General features: G+C 33.3%; 2 protein-coding genes across 4 annotated transcripts in view; one reads left to right on the top strand and one right to left on the bottom strand.

The window, feature by feature from the left end:
* LOC108904582 (TRPL translocation defect protein 14) overlaps window positions 1-4,011 on the top strand; it is a 37,407-nt gene extending 33,396 nt beyond the window's left edge. For both annotated transcript variants that reach the window (XM_018707196.1, XM_018707197.2), the window contains 2 exons: window positions 2,160-2,341; window positions 3,369-4,011. In XM_018707196.1, coding sequence (XP_018562712.1) covers window positions 2,160-2,341; window positions 3,369-3,499 — 313 coding nt within the window. In that variant the 3' untranslated portion in view covers window positions 3,500-4,011. The remainder of the gene's footprint in view (window positions 1-2,159; window positions 2,342-3,368) is intronic.
* A 1,678-nt stretch (window positions 4,012-5,689) lies between these two features.
* LOC108904569 (helicase domino) overlaps window positions 5,690-13,430 on the bottom strand; it is a 35,205-nt gene continuing 27,464 nt past the window's right edge. The window contains exons 19-21 of one of the 2 annotated variants that reach the window (XM_018707178.1): window positions 10,374-10,952; window positions 9,706-10,070; window positions 5,690-6,358 (exon numbers count right to left, since the gene is read on the bottom strand). In XM_018707178.1, the coding sequence (XP_018562694.1) occupies window positions 6,056-6,358; window positions 9,706-10,070; window positions 10,374-10,952 (1,247 nt within the window). In that variant the 3' untranslated portion in view covers window positions 5,690-6,055. The remainder of the gene's footprint in view (window positions 6,359-9,705; window positions 10,071-10,373; window positions 10,953-13,430) is intronic. The other variant, XM_018707177.2, reaches the window with a different exon arrangement.

Raw genomic sequence — 13,430 nt, 5'->3', positions numbered from 1 at the left:
ATTTCCAGCCTCAGATCAGTAATGAGGTTATGTTATTGGAATATGTAAATAATTGTGTGGCGTCGTACTAGTTTTGCATTGTTTTTACTGATTTGTTACTTACAAACACTAATATTTATATAATATGTGTCAAAACGGTACCGCTGTTGTATCACTACAATTATGAGTGGAAAGGTGACATTTTTGAAATTTATTTGCTTTGATTCGTTGGTAGAACTGATTCATGCGTCAAAAAACTTGACAAAGTCTGTAGCAGTGTAAAACCACACTGTTTACCAATAAATTCGTGAATTAATTCATGAAGAACTTCGTCAATTTATTCATCAATAAATTATCAGTGTAAAACAGCTATTAAACAAAATGCGCAGTTGGTAACACTACTACAAATTAAACAAAGTGCAGCAATGTTGTCCTATTGTGTGATAAAAAGCATGCAATTTTATCCCAACAACAAAATCCCTGCAATTTTGTCGGCACATCCAAATTGCATTGTCAGATACAGGCTTTACATTAATTCCTATTTGAGTGGGGTCATCGGGTCGTCCCCTTTGAAATAGTCAAAATTTCAACCTTTCACTACTTTAGATTGAAACAGTTTTTGTCCACAGCTGTACTAACATTTTTTTGTGTATTTTCAAAACAATATGGTTATATTACGCGGTGCTATTTTAGTCTTTTATTCATATAAATTTGGAGGAGTACATGAAGCACCTATCAAATAAATTTCCCATTATTAGATAATTTATGTTTGGGAATTTGCCAAGGAAAAATCACGTGAATCTCATAATTTGCGCACCTGCTTTAATAGTTTTCTTTTCCACTTAATACTCGTTGGAACATTTTTGAAATTAAAATAGCAAACAAAAAGATGATATTTTTTGATGATTTCATATTTCCAAATAAAATAAATCACGCAGTACTTACATAACTTTATTAGTTGAGTAAAAGGGGGCTCGGTTCCTACTTGTAAGTCAGTGAAAAATTCATGGTGAATTTCCAAATAAGGTTTGCAGTGTCTTGGTGGCCCTGCATGCGAGCTAGGACATAGGGATCCGGAATAGTTCTAGTAGAAGCATTCTTTGTTAGAAGCCATTTTACAAGGGCCGTGTGTCCGAACATAGCCGCCATTTGTAAAGGAGTTAGGTGTTTTTCGTTGCCTTCATTTATATCAGCGCCAGCATAATATAGTTCTCGGATACAAGTGGCATTTTTGAATTTAGGATTCTTAATATAATAGAAAGTTGCGATGTAGAAGGCCGATTCCTTTTTTAGTGATTTCAGTGTTATATCTGCTCCTAAATAAAATACAGTAATAGGTAAAATATACTAATTGATTTTTTAATTCTTTGGAAGTTGAAAATTATCTTTACCTTTCTTTAACATTATTTTAACAAGTTGAGTATTTCCATTAGCACAAGCAATTAAAAAAGGGGTATATCCATCCTTTGTGTACTTATTTACGTAGTGGGGATGTTCTTCTAATAGTTTCACACATTCTACAATATCATTCGTCTCGATAGCATTACATAGTAACATTAAAACATCACCTTTTTCTTTCTTATAGTACAACCTCAAACTTTTAAAGAACAACACAAAAAACATGTAAAGCAGAGCAATTAAACATAACCACATCGTTAACACTATAGTTCGACAGGAACTGCACCACTCTATCGTTTGGGATAACATGAAATTGTGAATCTTGTGAATTATCTTACAAATCATTGAAATAAAATTGATTTATGCTAAATATTAACTGACAACTGCCATAAGTGCCATATTGAACATTGAACTAAAACAATTGATGTATAAACCAAAAACCAACAATCATGTCATGACCCACTTCTTCAAATTCCAAATCTGTTTTAAATTAGCATTTTTTTGCTTTGGTATTTGAATTCATTGATCATTGAAGCAAGAAGTATTGGCATAAAAATAATAAATTAAAATTTGTCATACACAAAAAAATACAGTTGTAAATTTGTTCTATGAGAATACAGTTTTGTACATTACATTGAGGTTAGGTACAAGCTGATTCTCAGAAGCTGTAAAAAATTTGAATGTGCAAATTTGCAGAAACAAAAAATTATTTTCAGTTTTTATTTGGATGTAATTCTGAACTGATCAGCCACATAGAGAAATCAGCATTTTTTATTTTTCAGGTGCAAAGGATTGATACTTTTGGAAACATATTCAGCCTTAGGAGATGAAGAGTTGCTGAAAACATTACCATCTTTTCTTAACATAAAAAAAGAAGTAACTGGAAATCCAGACTATTCGATGTACAATTTGTCCTTAAGAGAAGACTGGAAAACATCCAAAAAATTTTACAAGTCAATAATAGGTATGTTTATTTTTACAAATACATATAATTACCTATATAAGATGATTTTTTGCTCCATAAACTTTTGTTTAATTTTCAAGATGCAGAACAATAATTAACTGGTATTGAAATTAGTTGATCTTGTTGCATCTAAGGAAAAACAGTTTTGAATTAAATTTATGTAAGAAAATTAAGAGAATGATAGAATAAATTTGATTTGTACTGTCCAAAAATTTGTCATGCACTATATTGTTTGTTTTTTGTGGGAGCGAACTGCTTTTTTTGTTTAATTTCCAAGATACACAACATTAAAATATTCAAAATAGTGAACATTTTTTTCCTGTATCTATTCACATATTTGAGTGAAATTTGTTACGATTTATAAATGAGAAGTTTATACTTTTACCTAGTAATTAATACTTTTCTAAAATAAGAATTAAAAATTGTAAGTCTATATATTAAACACATACCTACCTGACATATGTAAATATTATTCAAATTTTTAAATAAAAATTTTGATGTTTGTAGGCTGTCAAGATCCAGGGGGCAGTGCTATCAGTGCCTTCAAATCTGACTAATTACGCATTTATCATTATTGTTTATAACATTTATTACTTTTGTTACTCTATTATAACAATTTAAGCGGCAAATTGCCTCATTTTGAGTTACCTCTCTTAGATTTGATGGTGTCGATTCCACTGCGCCGGGCCGTCAACGGCTTAATTTGCCCTAAAATTGTGGTCCCTGTCAACAATTAGGATTCTCGTGTCCTTTAAATCTAATGTATATACTGTTGTGTTTGTGAGCTACTTTGTTTTTTCTTATGTTACTTTTTTGAAGTGAAGCTTTTCATTAAGAACATAAAGGGACCATTAGCGAACACAGCAAATTTACTTGAATTACCTTAATTAAAAACAGAAATAGGTCTTAGACAGCGCATATTTCCAAAAAATAGTTCTATACACTCGGTAGATTTTGGATAGCATCATGCAAATTTCAATATTTAAAGTGAAATCATCTTGTATTTGAATATATTATATGGTTTTAGGACCAGAGGATACTCCTTGCACAGAAATCGTGAATGTTAACGGTCACACAAACGGAATCGATTGCAAGCAGTCTTACAGGTACAAGCATGAAGACACCAATGTGAAGCCTACCATGAACGGAAAAGCTTGAGTGTGATAAATTACGTATTTTATTTAGTATTTTGATTTTATATATACACAGTACTTAGTAATTTTTCCTTTCCTCAATGTTGTTAGCGAGAACATGCAATAATTGTTTCCCACTTAGAAAATTTCTCCTTTTAAAATCCTACAGGTAGAATTAAGTAAATTTTAATAGCAGATATAAATGGATATATTTAATTTATTAGAGGAGATAGATAGTCAGTATTTAAGTAAATTATTTCGCCTTTTAATTTAATGTGAGAAACACGTACCTGCTTATGATCATGTGAAATATTTAAAATGTAATCGAAGTGTCTACGTAAGATTATATCAAGACAAAAAGATATTTTAATATAGGAAATACCTTGTATTTGACCGTTACCTATATGCGATTATATATGAATATTGTATCGACGTCAATTTAAAATGTACTTAGATTTTACTTGGTTTATATGGAGACCAGATCTGACTTTCTGTCCTGTCTGTAAATTGAACCTTAGTAAAGTGTAAAGATGCTAAGTTTGTCTCTATTTTCTTCCTCGGTGAATTTGTGTTGACACTTTAGTAAATTCAACTCATATTATCAATGACTAGTAAACATTAGGATGGACCAAATTAATTTTTTTTTTTCAAGTCGTAAAACCGCAGAAGTTGCAAATTGGGGATACGTCAAAAAAAAATTGGTCTATATCCTCCAGTCACGCATGTGCTCTAAGCTTACCAAAATTTGGAATTCTTATGTATTCTAACCACAGAAAATAATGTTTCAATATTATTTAAATCCATCAACAACTTCCAGTCGCACATTTCCTTCGAAGTTAATGAAGTTTTGAAAAAAGTTACAAATATAGGTAGTTCAAGGAAAAAATACTAACAATTTACATTTTGTTTGTTCTCTTTATTGAATACAAGTAAATGTTTAAAAACAAATTATTTTAACCATTAGTAATATTTATATTACACATTACTTTTTGTTATTGAAAAAAACTAAGTTTTTGTGTGAAGAGTCGTAAGTCCGAGAAACTCGTGTTGAAAAATTGAACATCTCTATTTTCACTCATTTTTCTTTTCTTTTGAAATCTGATTTATGGGTGAAGTTAGACATGGTTGCGTGGACAGCAGAGTCGTTTTGATAAAACCATCCCTAGACTCAAACTAGTAGGATCATATTCGATGCAAATTAATAAATCATTGCCTGTCAAGGGATTCAGTGCAATACGCTTTTAAGGGTTTTAGAAATTGAATAATTAATAATATATTTTAATAATTGAGAAGATAAATCAGTCTATCCAGTTAATTATATCCGAGTAGTCTTGAGCCTCGAAATTAAGTTTTGGCGGCTTGAATGTCCTGATAGTTCTCTTTCGATTTAACTCTCGCCTTTAGAATTCGTTAAAATCGTAGCTCTCTTATATGTTTTCTATTATGTTGTATCATTACTAACAGGGGTAACACAGGGTCAATAATATTACGTAAATCTTCAGGTAGGTACCTTGAAGGCTGTATTGGTACAAGTTTTGGTTCTTCTGTAAAGCATTCACTTGTTTTAATTCTAAACCACATTGGCATGTATGACTCCAAAATAAATACAACTATTTCTTGAAGTTCAGGTGTTGGACTTCGGCTGTTGCATGAGCGGAATACAACCTATTTGAACAATTCTCTTTTCTAAATCATTATCGGTGCCAGTAAGAGTAGACTAGAGCTTTTACATTTAAATATTTACTAGTAAGATTAAGATATTATCGTAAAGATGTGTTTTCCAAATTCTGGTAAACTTTAGAGCACATGCGTGACGGGAGACCGATTTTTTTTGGGCGTTTTAGTCCTTTTCGCGGTATTACTACTTGAAAAAAGAATATTTTAAATTTTTTCGGCCTACTCTAGTAAACATATAACTATACCACCTGTATTATGAAAATATTTACTACAGATAGCTATTTCTTGTACTTTTCATTAGACATTTACCAAAAACCTACCTTAGGTGGCGCCACTTTGAAATAAATTAAGGTGAGTTTTTCCAAAAAACTTTATTTCCTGTACAATATTTACTATTAATTACATATCTTCTCAGAAGACAATTTATTCCTGAAAAACATTCGAAAATTATTTAGAATAACGCTTAATCAGTTTAATAACAAAACCATGCAAAAATAAAACAAAGAAATTATCAAAATTATAATTTATTTTTCAAGAAACTAAAGTACACTTTTATACAAAATATGTACAATTAAAAATGTTTTGCTTCGTAACTACAAAGTACAAATGAATAATGTTTAATAATATACTTTTTTATTTGGTTACGACGCAAAACCAAAGCAAACAAACAAAATGCAGCTATATTAAATAACTTTAATACTTCTGTGAAGACATTTCTACGAAATATTGTTTTTCAGTATCACAGCACAGGTTTTTTTTGAGTAGGACATTAATAAGGTTACAAAAAAAAAATGAAAGAACTAGCTATTAAAAATGTACATCGGAAAACAAAACATTAAGTGTCTTTGATTAAAACTTAAGAAAAAAGAACTAAAACCGACACAAAAAGGACGTCACATAATTTTCACTTCTTCAAGAACCTACTTACTTGATCTGGATTGGTCGTTTGAGGCAATGAACTCTGTTGTTGGACATTGTGAACGCTCACTGCTACTAGGGGTGTGCCGCTGGCAGTTTGAATTCGGACCGGACTCCCTTGTCTAACGCTGACATTTTGATTCAGTGCTGCGGATACCTGAGATAGTAACGCCTGTTGAGCGGTGGTGGTGGTGCCTTGGACCTTTATTCCCGCCAGAGCTCCGGCTAAGGTGGACTGCCCTTGAGGACGAAGGGCAGTGGTCAAGGCTGGGCTTGACGCGGCCACCACCTTTTGAAATAAAAATACATTCCAGTTTAAAGTCGCTGTATCATGTGTGGTAAGGATTGTCTCATGGAGGTATTGAAAATGGTAAAAGATACAGGGTAGCTTAAATTAATAAGAGTTGCATAATTACCAGACATTGAAAGTGCCATAAACAGATTTCAGATGTTTTTTCATTCTCGAGATATCTTGAGAAAACTAAGTATTGATATATTTTTTTCTCATCAAAGATATAGTAAAAATAAAACATCATATCCATTTTTTATAAATTTTATCATAAAAATGTTGCGTTTTGGTTTGTCATGATGTATTTTTAATTTTGGCTATTTTTAATAAAACTAAAAAAAAAATCTGAGATTTGCTTATGCCATTTCAATGCTCTTCTAATGGGGCAACTTTTTTCTAGTTTGAGCTACCTTGTAGCTTTCACCATTTTCGATATTTTCATGATAGACATCTTTAGTGAGGATGTAAACTAGACTCTCCTCACATTCAGAAGGCATTTAATTTTTTAGAACAAAACATAGAAGCTGTTACCTATTTATAGTAAGCAAAATTATAAAAGAAATAAATTGCATGTGGAAAATAGGTTTTAATGTATGTCTCACTTGACGCCTAAATATCAACAGATTTAAATATTCAGGTAACACGGAGACAAACATTTACATTAATTAATAAAATTAAATATCAGAAATAATTAACCTAAAAATATACATTGAGTTTCATAATGAATGACGCAGGCCGTCGAAATTTTACGAAACTCCAGAACCAGAGACTATATCTAGTGTATCCGAAGGATTTTGGTGCGCTGATTATGAATCCGAGCTCAGAACTGGCCCATCGCTCTAGGTTTTCGAGATATTCTAACTTAAAAGTGCAAAAATCGCGGATTTTCATTATATTCGGGGTTAGATTACAACTTGAATTAATTTTTTTTCTAAAATTGCATGAAACCATCTCAAAGTACCACTCTTACCCTTCTAAGTGCACTTTTAATTTTTTTGAAAATCTTTTTTCCATAGAGATATGATAGATTGAAGTTTGGTACTTCAGTGATTTCATTACATGGAAATGAACAAAATTTATCCAAAAACGAGATACAAAATACTTATGTTTCTTGAGTCGCTGAATTTGAAAACACTGGCAGACCTGCTGCTGAAACCACGACAGGTTAACCTAAATGCGCAGTAACCTGCGAGCGCTGAACCCGCTAGAGGTTGACCTTTAGTGCGCTGTTTAGCCCTCGCTGGTTATTACGCATTTAGGTTAACTTGTCGTAGATTATAGCATTATGATGAACCTGTCATGAGCTTAGCAAGCGAATGTAACAGCTTGTATACATAAGTATCTGCTTCATATAGTAGTGTTTTCAGCAGCAGGTCCGCCGGTGTTTTCAAATTCAGCGACTCAAGAAACATATAAAGTACCCTGTATCTCGTTTTTGGATAAATTTTGTTTATTTCCATGTTGTAACGAAATCGCTGAAGTACGAAACTTCAATCTATCGTATCACTATGGAAAAAAAAGATTTTCAAAAATCGAAGTGTACTTAGAACGGTAAGTGGTACTTTGAGATGGTTTCACACAATTTTAGAAAAAAATAATAATTCAGGTTGTAATCTGATCCCGAATATAGCAAAAATCCGCGATTTTTCCACTTTTAGGTTAAGAGTATCTCGAGAATCTAGGATGATGGGCCAATTCTGAGCTCGGATTCATAATCGGGGCACCAAAATCTTTCGAGTACACTAGGTTCGGTTTCTGGTTCTGAAAATTGTCGGCCTGTGTAATTAAAGGAAGATTTCAGAAGTTAAAATAGAGTGATTGAGCTGCACGTATTTTAAGCAAAGTTCATATAATAGCAAATTTGTGAATAACGTTTTGTGAATACTGTTCTGATTGGATAATTTAAATGATATATAAATCAATAGTATAATAATTACATTTTTTGTTTTTATATTTCAATGGAATTTCTCAAAATAATCTTGGAACGATGATGTACTGTATTGAGATACTAAATAGATAAGCAATTTCATAGCATATCTGTGGCCTAGATGGCAGTGCCAACAACAGCCAATAATAGCAGCTCACTGCTTAAATATATATTATTTAATCGCAAGGAAAGGGACAATGCAAATATTTCACTCTGTTGACGAGTCATCAGTTGGAATTGTTTGTGTATTGGGATCACATAATCAATTGTGCATTTGTCTTTACAGTTACTGTAGCTACAACACAGCTTATATAAATCAGCTAATTCAGATAAGCATAGCAGGCTAAGCGACCTTAGTCTACAGAGACCTTCCACTACTCCAGGTTGCGTGTAATAAGCAATGTGTATTTAAAAATTATATACTTTGGAAGTCGTGTTAGATAAAATTCAGACTGTGTGAAAATGGTGAAATGAATACAATAGGTACATAATCAACATAATTATATTATAAAACAAGAATGATTTATATGATAAAAATATTTTACTAATACAGAGCCTTCATAAATGCTTACAAGCCACGCAATCAGTAATTTTGTATGGATCAGTAATTTTATTTCATTTTAATTCATGTTGGCAATTAAATTTTCGTAAAATTATAAAACAATATCAAGATTACAATAAAACACAATATTATTTCACCGGCTGTGATTGGTGAATTTTTCATGAGATTCTATCCAGTCGATCAGCAACCGCATAATCTAGAGGGTACAGTATAATGGTTCGTTACTGTTCGTTGTAAACGAATCACTAATATTGGCGATGCCAAGATTTAGGCATTTTTCGTTACATAGTAAGATCATATTCGATGCAAAGTAATAAATCATTGCCTGCCAAGGTATCCAGTGCAGTACGGTTTTAAGGGGTATAGAAATTGAAAAATTTTTGCATTATGAAGGGATCAGTTCAAGTCTGACACCCCTGTTCCTACAAAAATCCCTTTATTCTCATAAACTATTTATTTTAAATGTAATTTATTATAAATCCAATTCGTTTTTTAAATTTCACATATGTACTACTTTTCACCTCTATATTTGAAAATCATTTCTAACCATATTTACCGCAGAAAAGGACTCATTTTTGAATTAAGTAGATTATCACATCGAATTATTATTTTAGTCCATTATAAGTCTTAAATTAATTTTATGTAGAAAAATATATGGCAAAAATATTTCATACTTCTTTAACCTAATAAAAGGTACAGTGAAGAAGATGTAATATAACAAAGGACTGTAAATGCAGGCATTAATGTTAGGCAACATATAATTACGCAATTGACTCAATCCCTGTATTTTAACCTCGGGAAGCTGCATCCCATTCTTAACGAAGCATTCCGTGTACATAATTTCTAGAAAACACTAACCTGAATGGTCTGCTTAGTTCCTTGCGCCGTATTCACAGGAATGACCCTGGGCGGCCCCTTTGCCAGCACAACCTGCCCCTGCGACACGTTCAGCGGTGACCTGATGACTTGTTGCAGCTGCTGCACCGTCATGGTGGAAGACAATGGTTTCGATCCGACGATCAACTGTGTCTGGACGTTGTTCTTCCCCCCAACCTGAGCTATGCTCAACTTTTGTCCGCCCAGCTTCTTCTGGGCTAACAGCTGCTGTTGTATCTGCAGATGCCTCAGCTGGTTTGGATTGGTCGTCTTTAAGGTGGGAGTTATGGTTTTGCCCTGTGTGGCAAGGGCTACTCCCGTCACAGGAATCGTAACTGTTTGTGTACCTATAATTAGAATCGGAGGTGTTTTAAAATGTTGCTTTATTTTTTTTTTTAATATTCTTTGGGTATAAAGGGTGTTCCAGTTTGGGTGAATGAAATTTTAATCATATTAGTAAGTAAAAAAACTGAAATACCATATACTATTTTAACTGTCACTCATTTTTAGTAAGCAAAATAATTTTGAATATTATAAAATGCTTGTGGAAAATGAGTTTCTATGTATGTCTCTTTTGACGCCCAAATATCAATCGATTCAACTATTCAGGTAACACAGAGACAAACTCAACAATACAGAAAATTTCTTACCTCCCGCGTTAGAAACTGCTTTCACCAATGTCGCAACAGGCGCCCCTGAGGTGCCCGCTTGTATAGCCTGAGCCAAGACTTGCGGAGACAAGTTCTGTATGGTGGTCGACCCACCAGCCGTCGCCTTCTGCTGTTGCTGCAACTGATGTTGCTTCTTCAACAATTGAGCGACCTCCCCTTCCGTCACTGTTCTCGTGATACCTGTTTTACCACCCACCGTCACCGTACTCTGCCTGACGAACTGCGCCCTGGGTTGAGCCTGCGTAAATTGCACCACGGCTTGTTGCCCGCCTATCGTAACCGTAGAAGTTTTCACTCCCTGTGCGGCTAAGTTTCCTGCATGCAACCGCAACTGTTGCTTTAAAGACGCTTGTCTGATCATGGCGAGTTGTGCTGGGCTGATGGATTTACTTTGCATTCCGGTCGCCGTACCTACTACGGCTTTTCCTTGGCCAGCGGTGCCAGCGGAAACGATAAGGCGTTGGGTAGCAGCCTGCAGTTGAGCATTTAAGCTCGCTACTGAGACGACAGTTGATGTTTGAATTGGAGAGGCTATTATTCTTTGGGCTCTTAGGGTGTCTGAAATATTTGTAATAATTCGTAGTTCATTGTGTTTATTAATCTAAGAAATTATCACCACAACCTCAAAGTTTATGTCAACTGATTTCAAATTTAATATATCATCTCGAAAATCTGTTTTACACATTTTTTGATGCAATGAATTGAAGAAGTTGGTCAAGAAATTGGGGACAATTGAAATAGTTCTAATTTATTAGCAAATTTTGGTGATTTTTAATGAGTTTACATTATGCATTTGCATATGTTTAGTAAGTCGGGATTTCACTCTCCCTTGAATGTCGTTATAACTGAAGTCCACTATATTTCGTTTTCTAATTTATATTTATAAAAATAATAAAACTTTATTTGACCGTTTGAATAAAAATGGTACATGTTTATGAAAACAATGAACTAGTGGACATAATATTAACTTACGGGAAGTGTCAACAAATAGCAGCCGCAGCATATTGCTTGTACATGGAAAGGTTTCTTTTACGAAATCATCCGGCTCCGCAGATGTTTGTAAATTTAGTTATTATACTCCGCAACAAAGGGTATTTAAAGGGACAACAAGAAGGTTACGCTGGAAGACCTCCTCCGCGCAAAATGGTGGAAATCAAGAAAGAAATTTTAGAAATTGTCGAAAACGACCAAAACGAGCATAAGGTCCATGTTAGTAAACAAACAATTTATCTTATAACTAAATTTAAAAACATTCACTGAGCCGGATGATTTCGTAAAGAAGACCTTTCCACATACAAGCGACATGCTGCGGCTGAATTTTGTTGACACTCCCCGTAAGTTAATATTATGTCCACTAGTTCATTGTTTTCATAAACATGTGCCATTTTTATTGCACAAAACACTCACAAATCAAAAATAATATCACACACTACTGTACGAATTATTTAGCACTATCAAATCGAAAAGCAACTACAAAAAAAAAGGCATACCCGGTATCAGTAGTAGACAAACAATTTATGTTTTTACAATGGAGTGGTCGAAAATGACAATAAATCAGGTTTGTATTATAAAGTTTTTAAATTTCAATTTCTTTAAATAACACAGGCCGACAAAATTTAAAAAAAAAAATTCCAGAGATCAGACACTACGCTTCCGAAGGCATTTGGCGCGCTGAATCCGAATCTGGACTCAGAATTGATCCATCACCCTAGGTTTCCGAGATATTCTAACCTAAAAGTGCAAAAAACACGTACTTTTGCTATATTCAAGGTTATGTAACTTGGCGAAAAAAATTTTTTTCTTAAAACTGAAAACATCATTGGAAACGACTATCTTTCCCCTTCAAAACGCATTTTTTTATTTGGAAAAAGCTCTATTTTTCGCGGAGATATCGTCAATTTAAGATGACCAGTATGGCTATATTATTACATCATGGCTAACCCCATAACACTGAGCGCTGCTAGCCCTAATTGTTAGGAACGTTAATCCCAAGCCCTATAACCCCACAACACTAAGCGCTGTGAGCCCTAATCGTCCATGAAATGTTACTAGTTATCCTAAATATTGTAATATATTGAGTAATGTCATGATACACTTATTATATTTTAAAGCAATCATTTACTATATTCAATGAACCAATTGGGTTATTGGGTTATTGGGTTATTTGGGTTATTGGGATTAACCTTCCTGGTGGTTAGGGCTTGTAGCGCTTAGTGTTATTCAGTTACAGGGCTTGGGGTTAACCTTCCTGACATCTAAGGCTCGTAGCGCTTAGTGATATTGTGTTATAGGTCGAGCCATGGTTTAATAAGGTAGCTATACTGATCATCTTTAATCGACGATATCTCCGCGAAAAATAAAGCTTTTTACAAATAAAAAAATGCGTTTTGAAGGGGAAAGATAGTAGTTTCCAATGATATTTTCAGTTCTGAGAAAAAAAAATTTTTCGCCAAGTTACATAACTTTGAAAATAGCAAAAATACGTGTTTTTTGCACTTTTAGGTTAGAATATCTCGGAAACCTAGGGTGATGGATCAATTCTGAGGCCAGATTCGGATTCAGCGCGCCAAATGCCTTCGGAAACGTAGTGTCTGATCTCTGGAATTTTTCCCTTGTTGGCCTGTGTAATTGTTAATAATTGCTTTATTTGACAACTTTAATATAAACGATTTTTGGTAAATCAACTTTTTTTATGAGCTCTACCAGCTGTTAAAATAAATGACTCAACTATGAGAGCAGCCTGTAGTGTAGCTGATAATTTTTTTAATTTAATTTTATTTTTATAAAGATATTTTTAGAGTTTTACACTCCATGAAACATTTCCATTTTCCTAAATGTTCCATCTACTTTTATGATTACAGCACTGTGTGCAATTGTTTATTTCGTCGAAATATGTAAAGTGAACGTAGTATAACTTCAATAAATTAGCCAGGAAATTGGAGACGGCAACAGGACTAGTAATTTATTGAGTTGTTTTTAGGAATTTTTACTGACTTACCAACATCATAAAGAAAATATTTCCAATTTTTTTATTCC

This window comes from Anoplophora glabripennis, unplaced genomic scaffold (genome assembly GCF_000390285.2).
Source record: "Anoplophora glabripennis isolate ALB-LARVAE unplaced genomic scaffold, Agla_2.0 scaffold131, whole genome shotgun sequence".
Lineage (NCBI taxonomy): Eukaryota > Metazoa > Arthropoda > Insecta > Coleoptera > Cerambycidae > Anoplophora > Anoplophora glabripennis.
Note: the sequence above shows the minus strand (reverse complement) of the source record. Positions and strands in the feature narration are given on the sequence as shown.